The sequence below is a fragment of the Myotis lucifugus genome, unplaced genomic scaffold, assembly GCF_000147115.1.
Source record: "Myotis lucifugus unplaced genomic scaffold, Myoluc2.0 scaffold_7, whole genome shotgun sequence".
Taxonomy (NCBI): domain Eukaryota; kingdom Metazoa; phylum Chordata; class Mammalia; order Chiroptera; family Vespertilionidae; genus Myotis; species Myotis lucifugus.
In genome coordinates this window covers 3131993-3146937 of record NW_005871055.1, presented here as the reverse complement: position 1 = coordinate 3146937, position 14945 = coordinate 3131993, and the positions used below count along the sequence as shown (strand labels likewise).

The 14945-nt window shown below is 36.0% G+C and overlaps 1 protein-coding gene across 11 annotated transcripts in view; it reads right to left on the bottom strand.

Annotated features, from left to right (window-relative positions):
- Window positions 1-517: 517 nt before the first annotated feature.
- Window positions 518-14945, bottom strand: part of DGKH (diacylglycerol kinase eta) — a 144359-nt gene continuing 129931 nt past the window's right edge. For 6 of the 11 annotated variants that reach the window (XM_023748243.1, XM_023748256.1, XM_023748260.1 and 3 more), the window contains 6 exons: window positions 12455-12560; window positions 11329-11421; window positions 8385-8504; window positions 7973-8081; window positions 6195-6325; window positions 518-670 (listed from right to left, as the gene is read on the bottom strand). In XM_023748243.1, the coding sequence (XP_023604011.1) occupies window positions 581-670; window positions 6195-6325; window positions 7973-8081; window positions 8385-8504; window positions 11329-11421; window positions 12455-12560 (649 nt within the window). In that variant the 3' untranslated portion in view covers window positions 518-580. Of the gene's footprint in view, window positions 671-6194; window positions 6326-7972; window positions 8082-8384; window positions 8505-10534; window positions 11422-12440; window positions 12561-14945 lie in introns of those variants that run through there. The other 5 variants (XM_023748265.1, XM_023748274.1, XM_014448751.2 and 2 more) reach the window with 3 other exon arrangements.

Sequence of the window (14945 nt, the reverse complement as noted above, 5' to 3'; positions counted from 1 at the left end):
ATTCAGGCAGCAACACCGTGCACTAAGATTTGCGTTCATTCATTCATAGTATTTGAGGGATTTTAACCCTATTATTTGACCACAGGACACTAGGAATCTGAGGTGATACCAATCTAACATTCAAAACACATCTTTATATATCTTAGTCCTCTAACCAACGATTTTAAGGAAGAAGCCAATGCTTCCAATAATGAGACCTAAGAAGTTTTAGCCATATACTATTATGTGGGTGCACAGTAAGAACATTCCATCTGACCAGGTTTAAGGAAAGCAAACATTCTGCAATTTCACCTTTTGGACAATGCAATTGTCTCATCCTACTGTTTTACTTATATGAGCAAATTTGAACATATCAGGTTTGCACAGTAAGAAAATAGCTTTGTGGAATGTATTTTTTGGCACAAAAATATTTTCTAATACCTCAAATCAAAATTTTCACCAACAGCAAAATATCAAGCCATGGAGGTGCTTCAGTGGTGCTTACTTATCTGGGCAGAAAACTACACGAACAGTCAACTGCTTCCAAGGACTTTGTATTAAATAGCAATTACTTCCCTTCTAAGGAATAGCACCAATATGATTACACCTCAGACTGGGGAGTGCTCCTTCCAAGCTCTTTAATTCCCTGGAGAATTCGCTTCATATGACCCACTTTCGATATCCCCAGGTCCTAAACAAAAAAGGAAAAAAAAAAAGAGGTGGGAAAGTAGAGAAAGAAGTTTATTGACAAGAGAAAATTGGAGATTAAATGTTAAGCTTATAATTAGCATTCACTTCATTTACTTTAGTTGATATTTAATGATTCAGGAAGTAAAAGCTAAAAAATAAGTTTATAAAACAAAAATAACTTGACATTGAAAAATTGCCAACCAATAAAATACACAAACTCTTAAATGTACATTCTCATGAATTATATACAATGGCAGTTCTTCTAGAGTCTAAATTAGTTTCTCTTTGCTCTTCTTTTCTTAAGAAACACAGGTCCATTTGGGATCTCTGTGAAACGCTAGGTGTGACACGTGGGTATCCACAATTAGCCTCCAGGCAACTACACACTTCCTTGGTAAAGGAAACTTAAAAGTGAGGCCTAATCCTGAAGGAAGACACCAGTGCCCATGACCTACACTTGGAACACAAATGCAGTTAGTTGCAGCTGCACCCACAGTCTTTGATTTCTGGGGAATTTTAAGTATTCCTCACACTTTGTAATGTATAAGTGTAAAAAATTTCTTAGACATAGCTATCTGTGGGTTGGTGTTTTTCCTCCACCTCTTTTGGCTCTTTTCCCTCAGAACTCTTCTCATTTCTTAAAGAACTATTTTCGCCGAAACCAGTTTGGCTCAGTGGATAGAGCGTCGGCCTATGGACTGAAAGGTTCCAGGTTCGATTCCGGTTAAGGGCATGTACCTTGGTTGTGGGCACATCCCCAGTGGGAGGTGTGCAGGAGGCAGCTGATCGATGTTTCTCTCTCATCGATGTTTCTAGCTCTCTATCTCTCTCCCTTCCTCTCTGTAAAAAATTAATAAAATATATTTAAAAAAAAAAAAGAACTATTTTCTATAAAGAACCAAGATTCAATAGTTAATTTTCAGAAATGGATGCTGATTGCAGAGTGTGTGGCACAGAGCAGGCACTTAGCAAATAAACACCTGCTGCAGAAATGAATGAAACCCATCCAAGAGAGCCATAATATTCACTATCTGAGAAACTAAATGAAAGGGTGATGGCCTCCAAACACGACAGGCTTCTTCAGGTGTAAGGGGCATAATATGTGAAGTGGAATATTTAACTTTACAAAACAGAGTTTAAGATATTTGAAAATTAATAAAATGATTAATTCCAAAGCAGCCTAGAAAACAGGATAAGGTACCACAAGATTTTTTTTCTGAGAAGATAAAAATTCCAAATATCCACTTTGTTCTGTAGACTAAGAGCACTGTTTACTTTTAAATGAAATAGATCAACCTGTTTTAAGTACACACACACACACACACACACACACACACACGCGCGCGCGCGGTTTCTCGCTCCCATATACTTTATGAGCAATCTGAATTCCATAGCAGCAGTGTTACTGAAGCCTCTGAATCCTTCTGGAAAATACTCTTTCCATAGTAGTGCTCTTTTCAAGCTTGAGATAATTTCAGGGTAAAATTCTTACAATATTTAACTGACCCTGAAAAATATTTTCTCATATGACCCCAGGCCATCCACAATCAGTCTTAAGGCAACTATATATTTTCCTTGCTTTTGCTAAAATAACAAAAGCAAGGTCAAATCCTAGAGGAAGATTAAATTGCATTTATAGTTGTACTCAGATTCTTTGATTTGCGTGGAATATTTAATATTCTTTATGCTTTGTGATAACATAGTTACCTGGGGGAGCAACCCAAGTGCCTATTAATAGAAGAGTGGGTAGAAAGTTATGGTACATATGTAGAATGGAATATTACTTAGCCATAAAAAGGAATGAAATCTTACCATTTACAACAGCATGGATGGACCTAGAGGTTATTAGGCTAAGTGAAATAAGACGGAGCAAGACCATATATTTTCATTTACATGTGGAATTTAAAGAACAAAATTAATTTACAAACAAAATTGAAACAGACTCACAGATGTAGAGAAAAGACTGATGTTTGCCAGATGGAAGAGGGGTTAGGAGATGGGTGAAAAAGGTAACGGGATTAAGATGTGTAAATTGATAGTTACAAAATAGTCACAGTGATGTATAGCATAAGGAATATAGTCAATAATACTGTAGTTACTATGTACGATGCTAGGTGGGTATTAAAAATATGAAGGAGTATACTTTGTAAAGTATATGATTGACCACCACGCTATACACCTAAAACTAATATGAAATAATATTGAACGTAAATTGTAATAAAAAATTTAAAAAATTTATTACATTCTGAAAAAATATATATTTAGCACTACATATTTTATTTTAGGCCATATGCACATTGTATTCTCAAGAATAAAAACTTTGAGAGGCCAGATTCTACTCAAAATTAATATTGCAGTATAATGAAATGTTTCCCATAGAGCTACACTAACTTATTAGCTATATTTTCTTTCTTTTGAGTTCAGTACTTTCATGTTTTCTAGGAGTTAGGCTGTGACAAAGTTATGCCTTGATATTAGTTATATGTTTCATAATTTATTTTTCATAGTCTTTATTATTGGCTTTTGGTTTCTTTGGATTAATAGGCCTAATTTTGCAGAAGTGTGCTTTGTAGATATTGAGTTACCCTTCTAGTCACACATACACAACTTTCCAAATAGAAAAAAAACAAGAACCAACCAACCAAAAACCACTGTGTCTTTGTCATTTTCTTTGGTGTCTATCAGTTTTTCCTACTGTCTTCCAGGAATAAAAATAATGCAATCAATCAGTTTATTTGTTAAAGCACATTAGGAATTTTCTCCCTTTGTCACCTTTGGACGGTCACATTACTATCTCTAGTCGTTTTGGTGATAAGGAAGTAACACCTGAGCCAAGATCTGAGCAGGACTTAGCCACCTGAGGGTCAGGAGGAGAAGCATACTATGAGAAGGTACACTCCTAAGGTGAGAATGAGTTTATTATTTTTAAGCAAATGAAATAAGCAAGGGGCCAGTGATTCCACAGCAGGTTAAATAAACAGGCAGAACCTGTTGGCCTCGCAAAGATGTGAGTCTTTATTCTAACAGAAAGGAGAAGCCACTGAAAGGTTTTAAGCAGAAAGTGATATGTCTAATGTTAAAATTATCACTCTGGTTGCAATGGGGATAATGTGCTAGAGAGAGAGCAAGAGTAGCAGCGGAAGGGAGAGCCAGGAAGCCACTAACCTTACACAGGCAGAGGGTACAGTATCATGGAGTAGGATATGGACAGGAGAAAGCAACCTGGCTTTGTGACGGGCTTAATGAGTTAGGGGGAAAGGATAAGAAAGCGGAAGGTGCCAAGTATGACCTTGGGTTTCTCTGGCTCAAGCACCTGGAGAGAGAGAAGGGCTGTTTACTAAGAGCACTGGAGAAGGTGAAGAATGGGAGTGGCATAGGAGCTCAAAAGTTCGTTTTGGACATGTTATGACATCCCTGTGTGATAGCCAAGTATCAAGTAGAATAATTCACAAATGAGGTCAGGGCTGGCAATACAAACTTGTGAACCACTGATATAATGTATTCATAGACAGTGCAGGTAATCCTTCATGTTTGGAGACGTGACCCCGAAGGGTCTGCTGTTTCTGGCAGCTACAACCACAGAGACCCAGGGCAACTCATTCTCTGCCTTCATGGTTTTGTTCTACTGAAGGCTCTTCCTGTAAAACTATTTTTCTCCTTTCCCATTTCCCCACACTCTGCTTTAGAACCAAAAGAACTAAAAATGCAAATTTCTAAAACAAAACTTTTAAGAAAGAATGTTATTTATATTAAAAATAAAAACAAAACAGAACCAAAGGTCCCATGAAAGCTGAAGAGAAAGTTTACTAAAATAATTCTTGACTATATACACTTAGCTCTTATTCTTTTTTTCCAGCCTGGTCCTTCCACTCTAACTTTGACTTAGTATAAGTATATGCTGTTTTTTTTTTTTTCCATTCTGCAAATATTTGCTTCACTCACTGTGTGTATTTTCATGTTTATATGTGTTTGTTATGTACACATATATAATGAGCATGCGCGCACACACCCACACACTGTCTAATCCTTGAATGATGCTTATCCATGGCAAATGAGATGCAATCTTCTAGAGGGCAGATACCTCCCAGGGAAGCTGGTAGAACATTAATCAGTAGCTATTCAATAAATGTTGCTGCCTGCTGATGATATCAGAAGCTACATAAATAAGTTGGAAATAACGATCCCTCACATTTATTTTTTTGTGTACATTCAAGTTTTGAAGCCAACCTTTACTTTATGTGCTCTAACACCGTATCTTTTGTTGTGTTCTAGATTTGGGACTCTCAGCTAAGGAAATTAATTAATCTATTATTTTATTACTAGAGACCTGGTGCATGAAATTCATGCATGGGTAGGGTCCCTAGGCCTGGCCAGCGATCAGGGCCGATTGGGGCCTTCCTTCTGGCTGCTGTCTGGGGCCTTCCTTTGTTCCACGCCAATCTGCATATTAGGCTTTTATATATATAGCTTATTCTGGGCTAAAAATGTTTAGGTATAAATGTCACTGTGCTAAAATTATATGACTCTGCATTCTAAACAACTATACATTACCCTTTATCTGTTCAAAAATGTCTGCTAATGTACTTATAGATAAAGACACAGACAGTTCATGAATTTGTTAGGAACTAAGTGTATCAAGCATTTTAGAAGTTGGTCTACAGGAAAGGGATCACTCCAACAAATACTGAAGGCTTTGTCACTTGTTTATTAAGCACCTTGGAATTTTAAGATGGCAACATGTGGTGAAAAAATATAACATGACAAATCCTACTCCTAACTCTGAGACCCAAGAGGCTACTTTGGCCATTTTTACTGTTGAGTCTCTACCGATAGAATGAAAGGGAACTGCTGTAGACCATGAATTAATGATTTTCCTTTTCCATCATAAATGACAAATAGGCTCTGAGCTGCTTTCTAGCAAAAGGCATAATTTTTACTTCAGTTAAATAAAACACATTTATTTTTGAGAAGAATACAATTTTAATAAGTCATAGAAAGAAATTTGAATTTATTGGTCTAGTTGTTCCTCTGCCATCAATTTAGAAATGCAAAATCACAGGACTGCTATAGGTCTCTCACCTAGTTCCATACATTAGGAAGGCTTTATCATTGATATTTTGAGTTAATTTTTAGTTGTTAGATTTATATTAGATTTTTAAAGTTATTTTCAGCAACAATTATCACCTTTCATGCTAATCCAGTAGAGTGAGCAGATGGAAATATCATCCATTTAAAAATATTAGCATATAGGGACAGCCATACCAATGAATGCAGAGAAAAATTACTAAAGTCATGCTAAGCTTTAGCTATAATAGCCGGAGAAAGATTTTGACAGGAAAATATTGCTGACATTCTTGTTTAAAAAGCATACAAGGAATTCAGACCACAGGACAATGCATATTAGATTACTGCACGTTTGCATAACATAAGCCAAGCTATAAGCAGGTAACAGGAGAGGCACAGGAGGAGGGATTTTGTTTTGCAAGAAAAACTTTCAAGAGCAAAGAGTAGCACAAAGGAAATACCTTAAGATCTCGCCTTTCCAGATGCAAAAGTTCAGCCCCTCTGATGTCATGACGGATGAAGATTTCTTTGTACTCTCCCAAATTGATCAGATCCAGCCAAGCAGCAACTTCCTCTGTGCCCCATTTCTGAACTACCAAAGTTAAGAGCAAAACCCCCTTAATTTCTACATGCTCAATGCATTACAAAGCAAAGGTTGGCCAAAGGAGATGCAAACAGAATACAGCAGCAGTGCTAGCAGAGGGAAAGGTTAAAGGTGTTTCAACAAAACTACAGTTCCATTTCTTCCCCATGCAGGTCAACATAAGGACCACAAAGACATTCACTGCAGTGCACCTGTGTCCTTAGCGTTAGCTCAGTGTCCTCGTTAAAGCCACCCAAACTACACAGTATGTACAAAAGATGTATTTCTCATAATTGGGATTGGTAATACAAGGTCTAAATAAGTTCTGATGATTTCCTTAAGATCATATATGAAACTAGTTATAGTTTAATTAGCTACAAATGCTAATTAAAATTTAAAATCTAACACAGGGTACTAAATTTTACACAAACTTCTGCTTTAGGTCTTGCTGACTTCAAGTGCTGCCTTTATTGATTCTATTACTATTGATAATTATAAAAATAAATGTCCTGTTAAACTGATTTAACATCATCTAAAAATAGTCAACACTACTCTAAGATTAATTGGATTGTTATTTTTCAATATGTATAATCATTCTTTTACATACTTGACTCAACATTGATTTGCTATTTAAAAGCCTACTTATTTGCCATATTTGGTTTTGAAATGCCCTTTAAGAGCTGCTCTTTGATTGTCAAAAATCAGATTATATATCACTTTTGACAAGGTGATAGCTGACTCAGAGAAATTAGAAACTGATTTGATTGTGAAAGGCACCGACCATCATATACAAAGAACTTGAAGTTGCTTTAGCACTAGCATAGCGTTAAATGGAAGCACTAGGGAAAGGTGGGAAGGGAACTAGAAAGACAACTTCAAAGAGAATTTAATCTTTGCTTGAGAATGCAAATGTCACAGTAGATTGCCAAATGGTGTAGTAAGTCCTTAAAACAGGAGAAAGAAAATATAGAACTTTAGGTAGAAAATATATTTAACAAGCTCAAGGAAAAGATGGAAGTTTCTATGTTCCATTTATTGAAATGATCCAGATTTTGAATTTTGAAGAAGAGAAACAAGTTAGACGCCAAGGCCTTGAATTGCTGGTGAGCGAGACAGAGAACCATCTGCATGGGTGCACTGACAGCCACCAAACCAAGTAAAGCAAATCAGCAGCCACTGCATTTTCTTGTGTGCTTCATAACTACTGATTCCTACTGATATTGGACATATTTTAGGTACAATATAATTTTTTATTATAGTAAAATGAACATCAAATGAAACTCCCCATTTTAACCGTTTTACAGTGGCATTTAGTACATTCAACATGTAGAACAATGATTGCCACTATCTAGAGCAGTGGTTCTCAACCTTCTGGCCCTTTAAATACAATTCCTCATGTTGTGACCCAACCATAAAATTATTTTCGTTGCTACTTCATAACTGTAATGTTGCTACTGTTATGAATCGTAATGTAAATATCTGATATGCAGGATGGTCTTAGGCGACCCCTGTGAAAGGGTCGTTTGACCCCCAAAGGGGTCGCGACCCACAGGTTGAGAACCGCTGCTCTAGAGCATTTCATTGCCTTAGTGGAATCACTGTAATCAGTTGTTTTTCTGCAATGCTATACTTTCCCTCCCATTGTGGACCACCTACCAGGCTGTGAGCTTATCTTCTGCTTCTGAACCTTTTCCTTTTTAAATTTTGGCACTATGCGAAACACTGTGCTTCTGCTGTTTCTCTTGGTGCAATCCATAGGAGGCTCCTGTTCCAGTGGAGCAAGAAGAGAATTTTCTCAGGACAGTAAGAGAAGAAAACACACTCTAATATTAGAGACAATGCAGGACTCAGTTATTAACAAAAAACATTGCTGACGGGATGACATCTTCAAAGAAGTTCATGCCGTCATATACTACTGAAAATGTAGCGATTCCCATGTTACCTTGGTTCACATAAAAGTAATATTCAAAATTTATTTTCCCCTGAATATCTCTTTTGCAAAAGATGGATTCAAATTCTATCATCATCAAGTTGACACTGATCGAGAAACAGGCTGAATTCTACATACCTCATCCTCATTTGGGTGGAGGATGTAATAAAGCCAAGGGATCTCTGTTAGCTTCTGCAGCTCCACCTCCACAGAGTGTAAGGCACTGGACACCCGCTCCTCGTGTGGGGATTCCAGCTGCTGGTTACCAGCAGGTCAAAAACAAAGCAAAACAAGGCTCAGTGCCCAACCCAAATAGAGTAAGTTATTTTATTTGATAATGAACACCCTCATCGCTTATTAGGCTAGGCTAGGTTGTGATTATTGCTGTAGTTGTTTTTAATATAGAGGAATATTAGGAAAGAACAAATAATCTTATATGGGGTTCATTGAAAAAGACCTGGGAAGAGTTATCCTTACTTCCCAGGATATAAGTAATTAGTGTGACTTTTGCTGTAGTGAGTAATCTGATTACTCTACTTATTTGTGGCAAAAATCCTTCTGATTTACATAGATCACTATGTGAACAAACAATAATATTTTTTAAGTTGGTCAAAAAATAGATCATATAAAAAGAACTGCTTGGCACAAAAATTTCCTGGAGAATGAAAATAATAAGTTTAATAAAAAAACAACAACCAACAAACCTCAGAAAAATTTGTGATAAAAAGCTGTAAAAATCAGGGCAAGGCAAAAAGCTAAATGGTTTGTAATCTGGAAGAGGGTTTAGAAACTTCAACAATAATTTAACTGGTCTCCTATTAACCACCCATTCGAAGCAGTTATTAGAAAGCACTTATAAATTCAATAAATAAATAAAGGTGAAACCAACACTATTATGTACAGAACTAGAAGGGAGGTGACTGATTCCTAGTCCCAGACTTGTTACTCACTTTGCAACCAAGGGAAGGTCCATTGATTTCAGGAGTCTTAGTTTCCTCCTCAATGAACAGTAGAATATGACTAGATTATTTCTAAGGTCTCTTCTAGCTAATCAGTATTTTTATAAAGTACTTTAAAATTGTAAAGTAACACATATAGGTTCACAGAATTTTAAACTGAAAGTTCAGAGAGAATGTTACATTATTATGGATGCTATTTTTCCCCCTCTGTTATTAAGGTTTACCATTTCTACTAGTTAATAAAAATATGGAGGGCCCTGGCTGGGTAGTTCAGTTGGTTAAGCCTTGTCCCAGTACACCAAGTTGCCGATTAGATCCCCGGTCAGGGCACATACAAGAATCAACAAATGAATTCATAAGTAAGTGAAACAACTAATCAATGTTTCTCTTTTTATCTATCTATCTATCTATCTATCTATCTATCTATCTATCATCTATCATCTGTCTATCTAATTTACCTCTCTTTCTTCCTCTCTCTCTCAAAAAATAAAATATAGAGATTCTCCAGGTTGTCATATAAAATTTACCACTTTCTTTTTATTCTAAAAATATCTCTCTTATAAAATTGATAAATGGTGATTACATATTTATTCTAGAATCCAGATAAAGAGTAAACTTCAGTTGCTCTCAAATATGATTCTCTTTATTGTGATATCAATATTGCCTAAGGTAAATTTGATAAAATTTAGTGGTAAACATTTTAGACCAAACATACATTTTTGATAGTGACAGAAGAATTAAAAGTAAGGGAAGTCCTTATGTATTAAAATAACGTAACTGATAAATATTAACCAAATAACACTTAATGGATACTTTTGGTATAGAGAACTAAAATACAGAATAAGTTATGCTTCTAGTTCTTGTCAACCAGAAATTACCTTAAGTGTACTTCAAATAGCACAAAAAAATATACCCGTCCTCCATCTAAAAATTGGGACCAAATCCAGCTCACTGGATTTCCTATGGGACTAAGTTTAGAAGAGGAGCAAGAAGATGCTGGTTAATAATAGAAGCATGAAGAATAGCCAAGATTCCCACTGTTTTTATCAAAAGATATAACCAATATTTCTTCCTAAAAATTATTCTTCATGGCCACAGCAGAAGCAGTCACCTCTTGCCTTAAAGAAGCTGTATTTCAGTTTCCTTAGGAGGTAGGTGAGAGCAATGGACTTCATGTAGCCTTTAGCTCCTCCTCTCAGAATAAAGGATGCTGTGAAGGCCACACTCTTCTGGACTCCAATCAAACAGAAATTCCAACTGCAGTCATTTGTTAGTTATCTAAACTACAGAACACACCTCCCATTTTCCCACTGTGACAGATACTATGAATTTTACTATCACTTTTATTTAAGTGTATATTTAAATACAAAACAAGAGATAAAATTACAGTCAAGAGAAATGTTTTAAGATCATCACCTATCAATTAATCAGAACTGTTACAGGAAGAACATAGTTGCAACAGCATGTGTGAATAAACCACAATTGAACACTAGGTGGCGAAAAGACCCAACATGCTGGAACATTTGAAAACACTGAGAATAAAGGCTGACAAGGCAAGGATTCTGGGCAAACCAAACAGGATATCTATGGTCTTCTAGCACTTATGTGAAGTCAATGGACCGTGGTCAGATTCCTGATGTCCAGCACCAATCTGAGTTAATTTAGGGATACAGCTAATTCCTGAAATTGAGTTTTGAAAAACTAAGTCTAGAAAGTGTCTTTTAAGCAAATCTACAAAACCATACCAATCATATTTTAATGTTAATTTTGAGAACAAACCTATGACTTCCTCTACTTTTCTGCAATAATGAGTTAATGATACCTGAGGAATGTCTATTGCACTTTATAAAGCTCATGTCTCTCAAAACTGGCTGGGCAGAGCAGGATTGCATAAACATCCGTTGGCATATGTGAGAAGTAATCTCTTGTAGGCCTGGATCATAACTCCCAGAGTTAGCCATATATTTTCTTGAAGGAAAAAGCTAGGTAAAAAGGAAGCTCTAAGGATGGGGGCCAGAAGGCTGTTTTTGCATTAGAATTTGATAAATGCATGATTCCCTAATGAAGGTAAGGTCCATACATGTGTCATCATTCTTATGTGATCAACCATTTCTTTTCCTTACCAAAGGAACTCTGCCAACCAGTAAAGATTCCGTTTCATTATATAGTGCCTTCACATTGATGGCTATTTCAGTGGCAGTGTCTCTCGTAAGACTCTAGGAAAAAAAAAATCAAAGACAAGTAGTTCTGTATTAAATTGGAATTCAATCATTAGCAAATATTTTCAATTTTATTCTTCCAATTTAAATTCACATCACAAATATTTTTAAAATCAACCAAAATTCTATTATAACTGCACAATTTCATGGTCATGTTTGTCAGCATAATTACTCTTCTAATTCTTGTAACCACCGACTACAGTGAATACACCCAGGACCATATCTCCTACGTACAAATACGTATATGTGACAACAATGTATATATATTCCCATAAAGAAGTTGTCAAAGAAAATCATGTTTTAAAAGGGGGATTATCTGATCATAATTAGTTCCATCCATGAATTTCACTCTCAGTAGTTCCAACCAGACGGCTTTTTAGACTTTAACCTGAAAGACTAACACTTATTTGTATATTAATATAGTTAACTTTAATTGAACAATTAAACATAAAATAATGATATCTGTTTTCTATGTTATATAGCCTTTTATAATATGTCACATTTCAAGGGAGTTATATCCACTCTATTATTAACTTCTACATTAAAAAATTGGGGGAAAAATAACAGAAGTTATAAAATTTTAATTTCTACATTAAAACTTATTAAATTTATTAATTTGGTAAAGCAAAATGAACTAAAATTAATTTCAATGCACAACTTCAAAAATGAATGAACATCTTTAATAAAATGCATGATATCTAAGTTTGTTCTATATCTAGGTGTAGGGGAGAAGGTAAAATAGGAAATAAGGAAGAATGGTAGTAGTTAAAGGGAGAAAGAGTAAAAGGAAGATAGCAAGGTGACAACTGATGGAAAGTTAAATAGAAAACATGAAGAGATGTAAGAGCAGGAATGGAAAAATGACAGGGAGAAGAAAATAAAAGAAAAATTTGGCCACAAATTTACCATAAGTTTCTGGCAAAGATTCATATAGACTACATCATGTTCATCATGTTCTTTCTATAGAATCAAAATATGTATGTAACACCAAAAAAGTCTGTGGAATGAGAATTTACCATTAGCTCCTCACCTCTGGGAACTGGGGGTTGGCTTTATTCAGTGCGTGGGAGCAAGCATTCACAGCGTGGGCCAGTTCCTGCTCCAAGAGACAGTGGATTGTGGCTGCATCACAAATCCTGAAAGCAAAAACAAAACAAATGAAGAAAAGACTGTTTTAAACATTGCTGATTTTTCTGAAGTGTAGAAGTGGTAGATTAAAAATATAATAAAGGTCATTAAGAAAATTTTTTAATGTTCAATTATGAATGGCACAGAGTAGATTTACAAAATTCAAACCCCATTGAAACAAAGAATACTAACCCAAAAAATCTATATATATAAAAGGCTAATATGCAAAGTGTCTTCTTGGGAGTTCAACCGAGAGAATGGGAGTTCAATTGCTCGCTATGATGCTATGACGTGTGCTGATTTCCAGGGGGTGGCACAGAATGAAGGCCCTGGCCAGCAGCTGGCAGCCAGGGAAGGAAGGGTCTAAACCAGCAGTCAGAATCCCCCGAGAGGTCCCGAATTACAAGAGAGATGTCCAACTGCTGGATGTCTGACTGAAGGGATGGGGCCTAAACCAGCACTTGGGCATCCCCCGAGGGGTCCCAGATTGTGAGAAGGCGCAGGCCAGGCTGAGGGGACGCCCTCCCCCACCTCCCTGTGCAAGAATTTCATGCACCGGGCCTCTAGTCTTTATATAAAAAGTTAGGCTTAGAATCAGATAAATATATTGAAGTGCTATTTGGAAAAGCAAAATATAGTCATACTTCATTTTGCAGTATCATTGGAAAGTGAGAGGGGTCCCAAATATAGAGAGTAGAAACGTATCTTTTATTCATTGAAAATTCCACCGGAACAAATACAACAGATTTGGGGAAGAACATTGCCATATTTATCATCTATATGCTAAGTGTTTTATATATATTATCTAATTTAATATTCACAACTTAAAAGGTAGCTGTGATTAATTTTCTCCACTTAATGAAGACATGAGGCTCAGAGAGATTTAGTAATATACACAAAGCTAATAAGTAATAGAGCCAGGATTTGAATCTATGTCTATCCAGCTCCAAAGACTGTTGTGCCACCGTTCTCTGGAATTGAAGCCTTTAAGAATAGTCCTAGAAAGACAAAATCCTGAAGTGCACTAAGGAAGAGAAGAGTCCAAAGAAGAGAACAGAGGAAAAGTTCCAACTGCTAGAAAATGATGTAAGGTTTTTCAGATGAGCAAGAAGGCAAGACTATTCAAACCCTTTTTGCTTTACACATTTTCAAGGAGAATGATCTTCAATCTGGAAAGCGTAGAACAAAGACGAGACGAGACGGAAATCCTACATAGTTTAATCAAGAGTAAAGGAAAAGAATTTAATTATTAAGGACCATACAATTGATATCCACGGTCTAAAAGAACTTGCAAATGTCACCTCAGCATTCTCACCAATCCCCTTGAGAAATCATAAAGAACAAGTTATTTATCAGAATAGAGATGAGTAAAGGTTTTTCTAATTTTCAAAGAGAAAGAGGCAAATCAACTCACATCAACATTCCCAACTGCTAACTGAATCTCCTCCTAGATATTTCTAATGTAATTGAAATTCTCTTAGCCTAATATGGAACCCACCCATCATCTTTCTCTCAAAATCTGCTCCTCTTCCTGAATACTATGGCTTTATCAAAGGCAACACAATCCATCCAGCCTTTCACTAGAAACCTTAGGGTCATCCTAATTCACACCCATGTACCAATTCTAGATGCCACTCTACCTTAAATCATCTTCTTCTTTCCATCTCTCCTGCCTCAATTCATCGTTTCCTAAGGATTCTTCTTCCAAGACTCAGCTGAGCAGTCACTTCCTCTAGGCAGCCTCCCTCACTGCCTCTGGCCTCCTCTGTGTGACCACAGCACCCACTGTGTGACCTGTGACAACACTTCAGCCACACTTCTTCCTTCTACTACTATGCCAGCAAATTAAGAAGAGGGACTGCAACACAGTCGCCTTGGCATTCCCAGTGACTAAACTGATGCCTGGCACACAGAACATGTTCAAATTATTTGTTGAATATTGGATGAATAAATTTATTCATTTGATATTCAAATACTAGTGTGCCTGATTTTCACCTTTTGCAAAATTTAAAAAAAATATGGGAAACAAACTAGGTTGGCCAAAACCAAGTCTGGACAAGGTGTACTTCCTTTTTTGATAAGGTTATTTGGTTGTTTGACAGGATGATAATATAGGAAGTATATTTTGGTTTCAAGAAAATGATATAGTTCTATCTTTAAATTTTTGAGGAACATCCATATGTTTTTTATATTATATATTAATTACTTGATTATGGTAAATATTTTACAGTGTTAATGTACATCAAATCATCACATTGTACACCTTAAATATAATTTTTATGCTAATTATACCTCGATAAATCTGGGGGGTAAACTGTAAAATGGAGTCCATAGATGTTGTCCATAGTATCTAAAAGAGAAGTATTTACTCTAAAACTAATATCTCTGTGGAT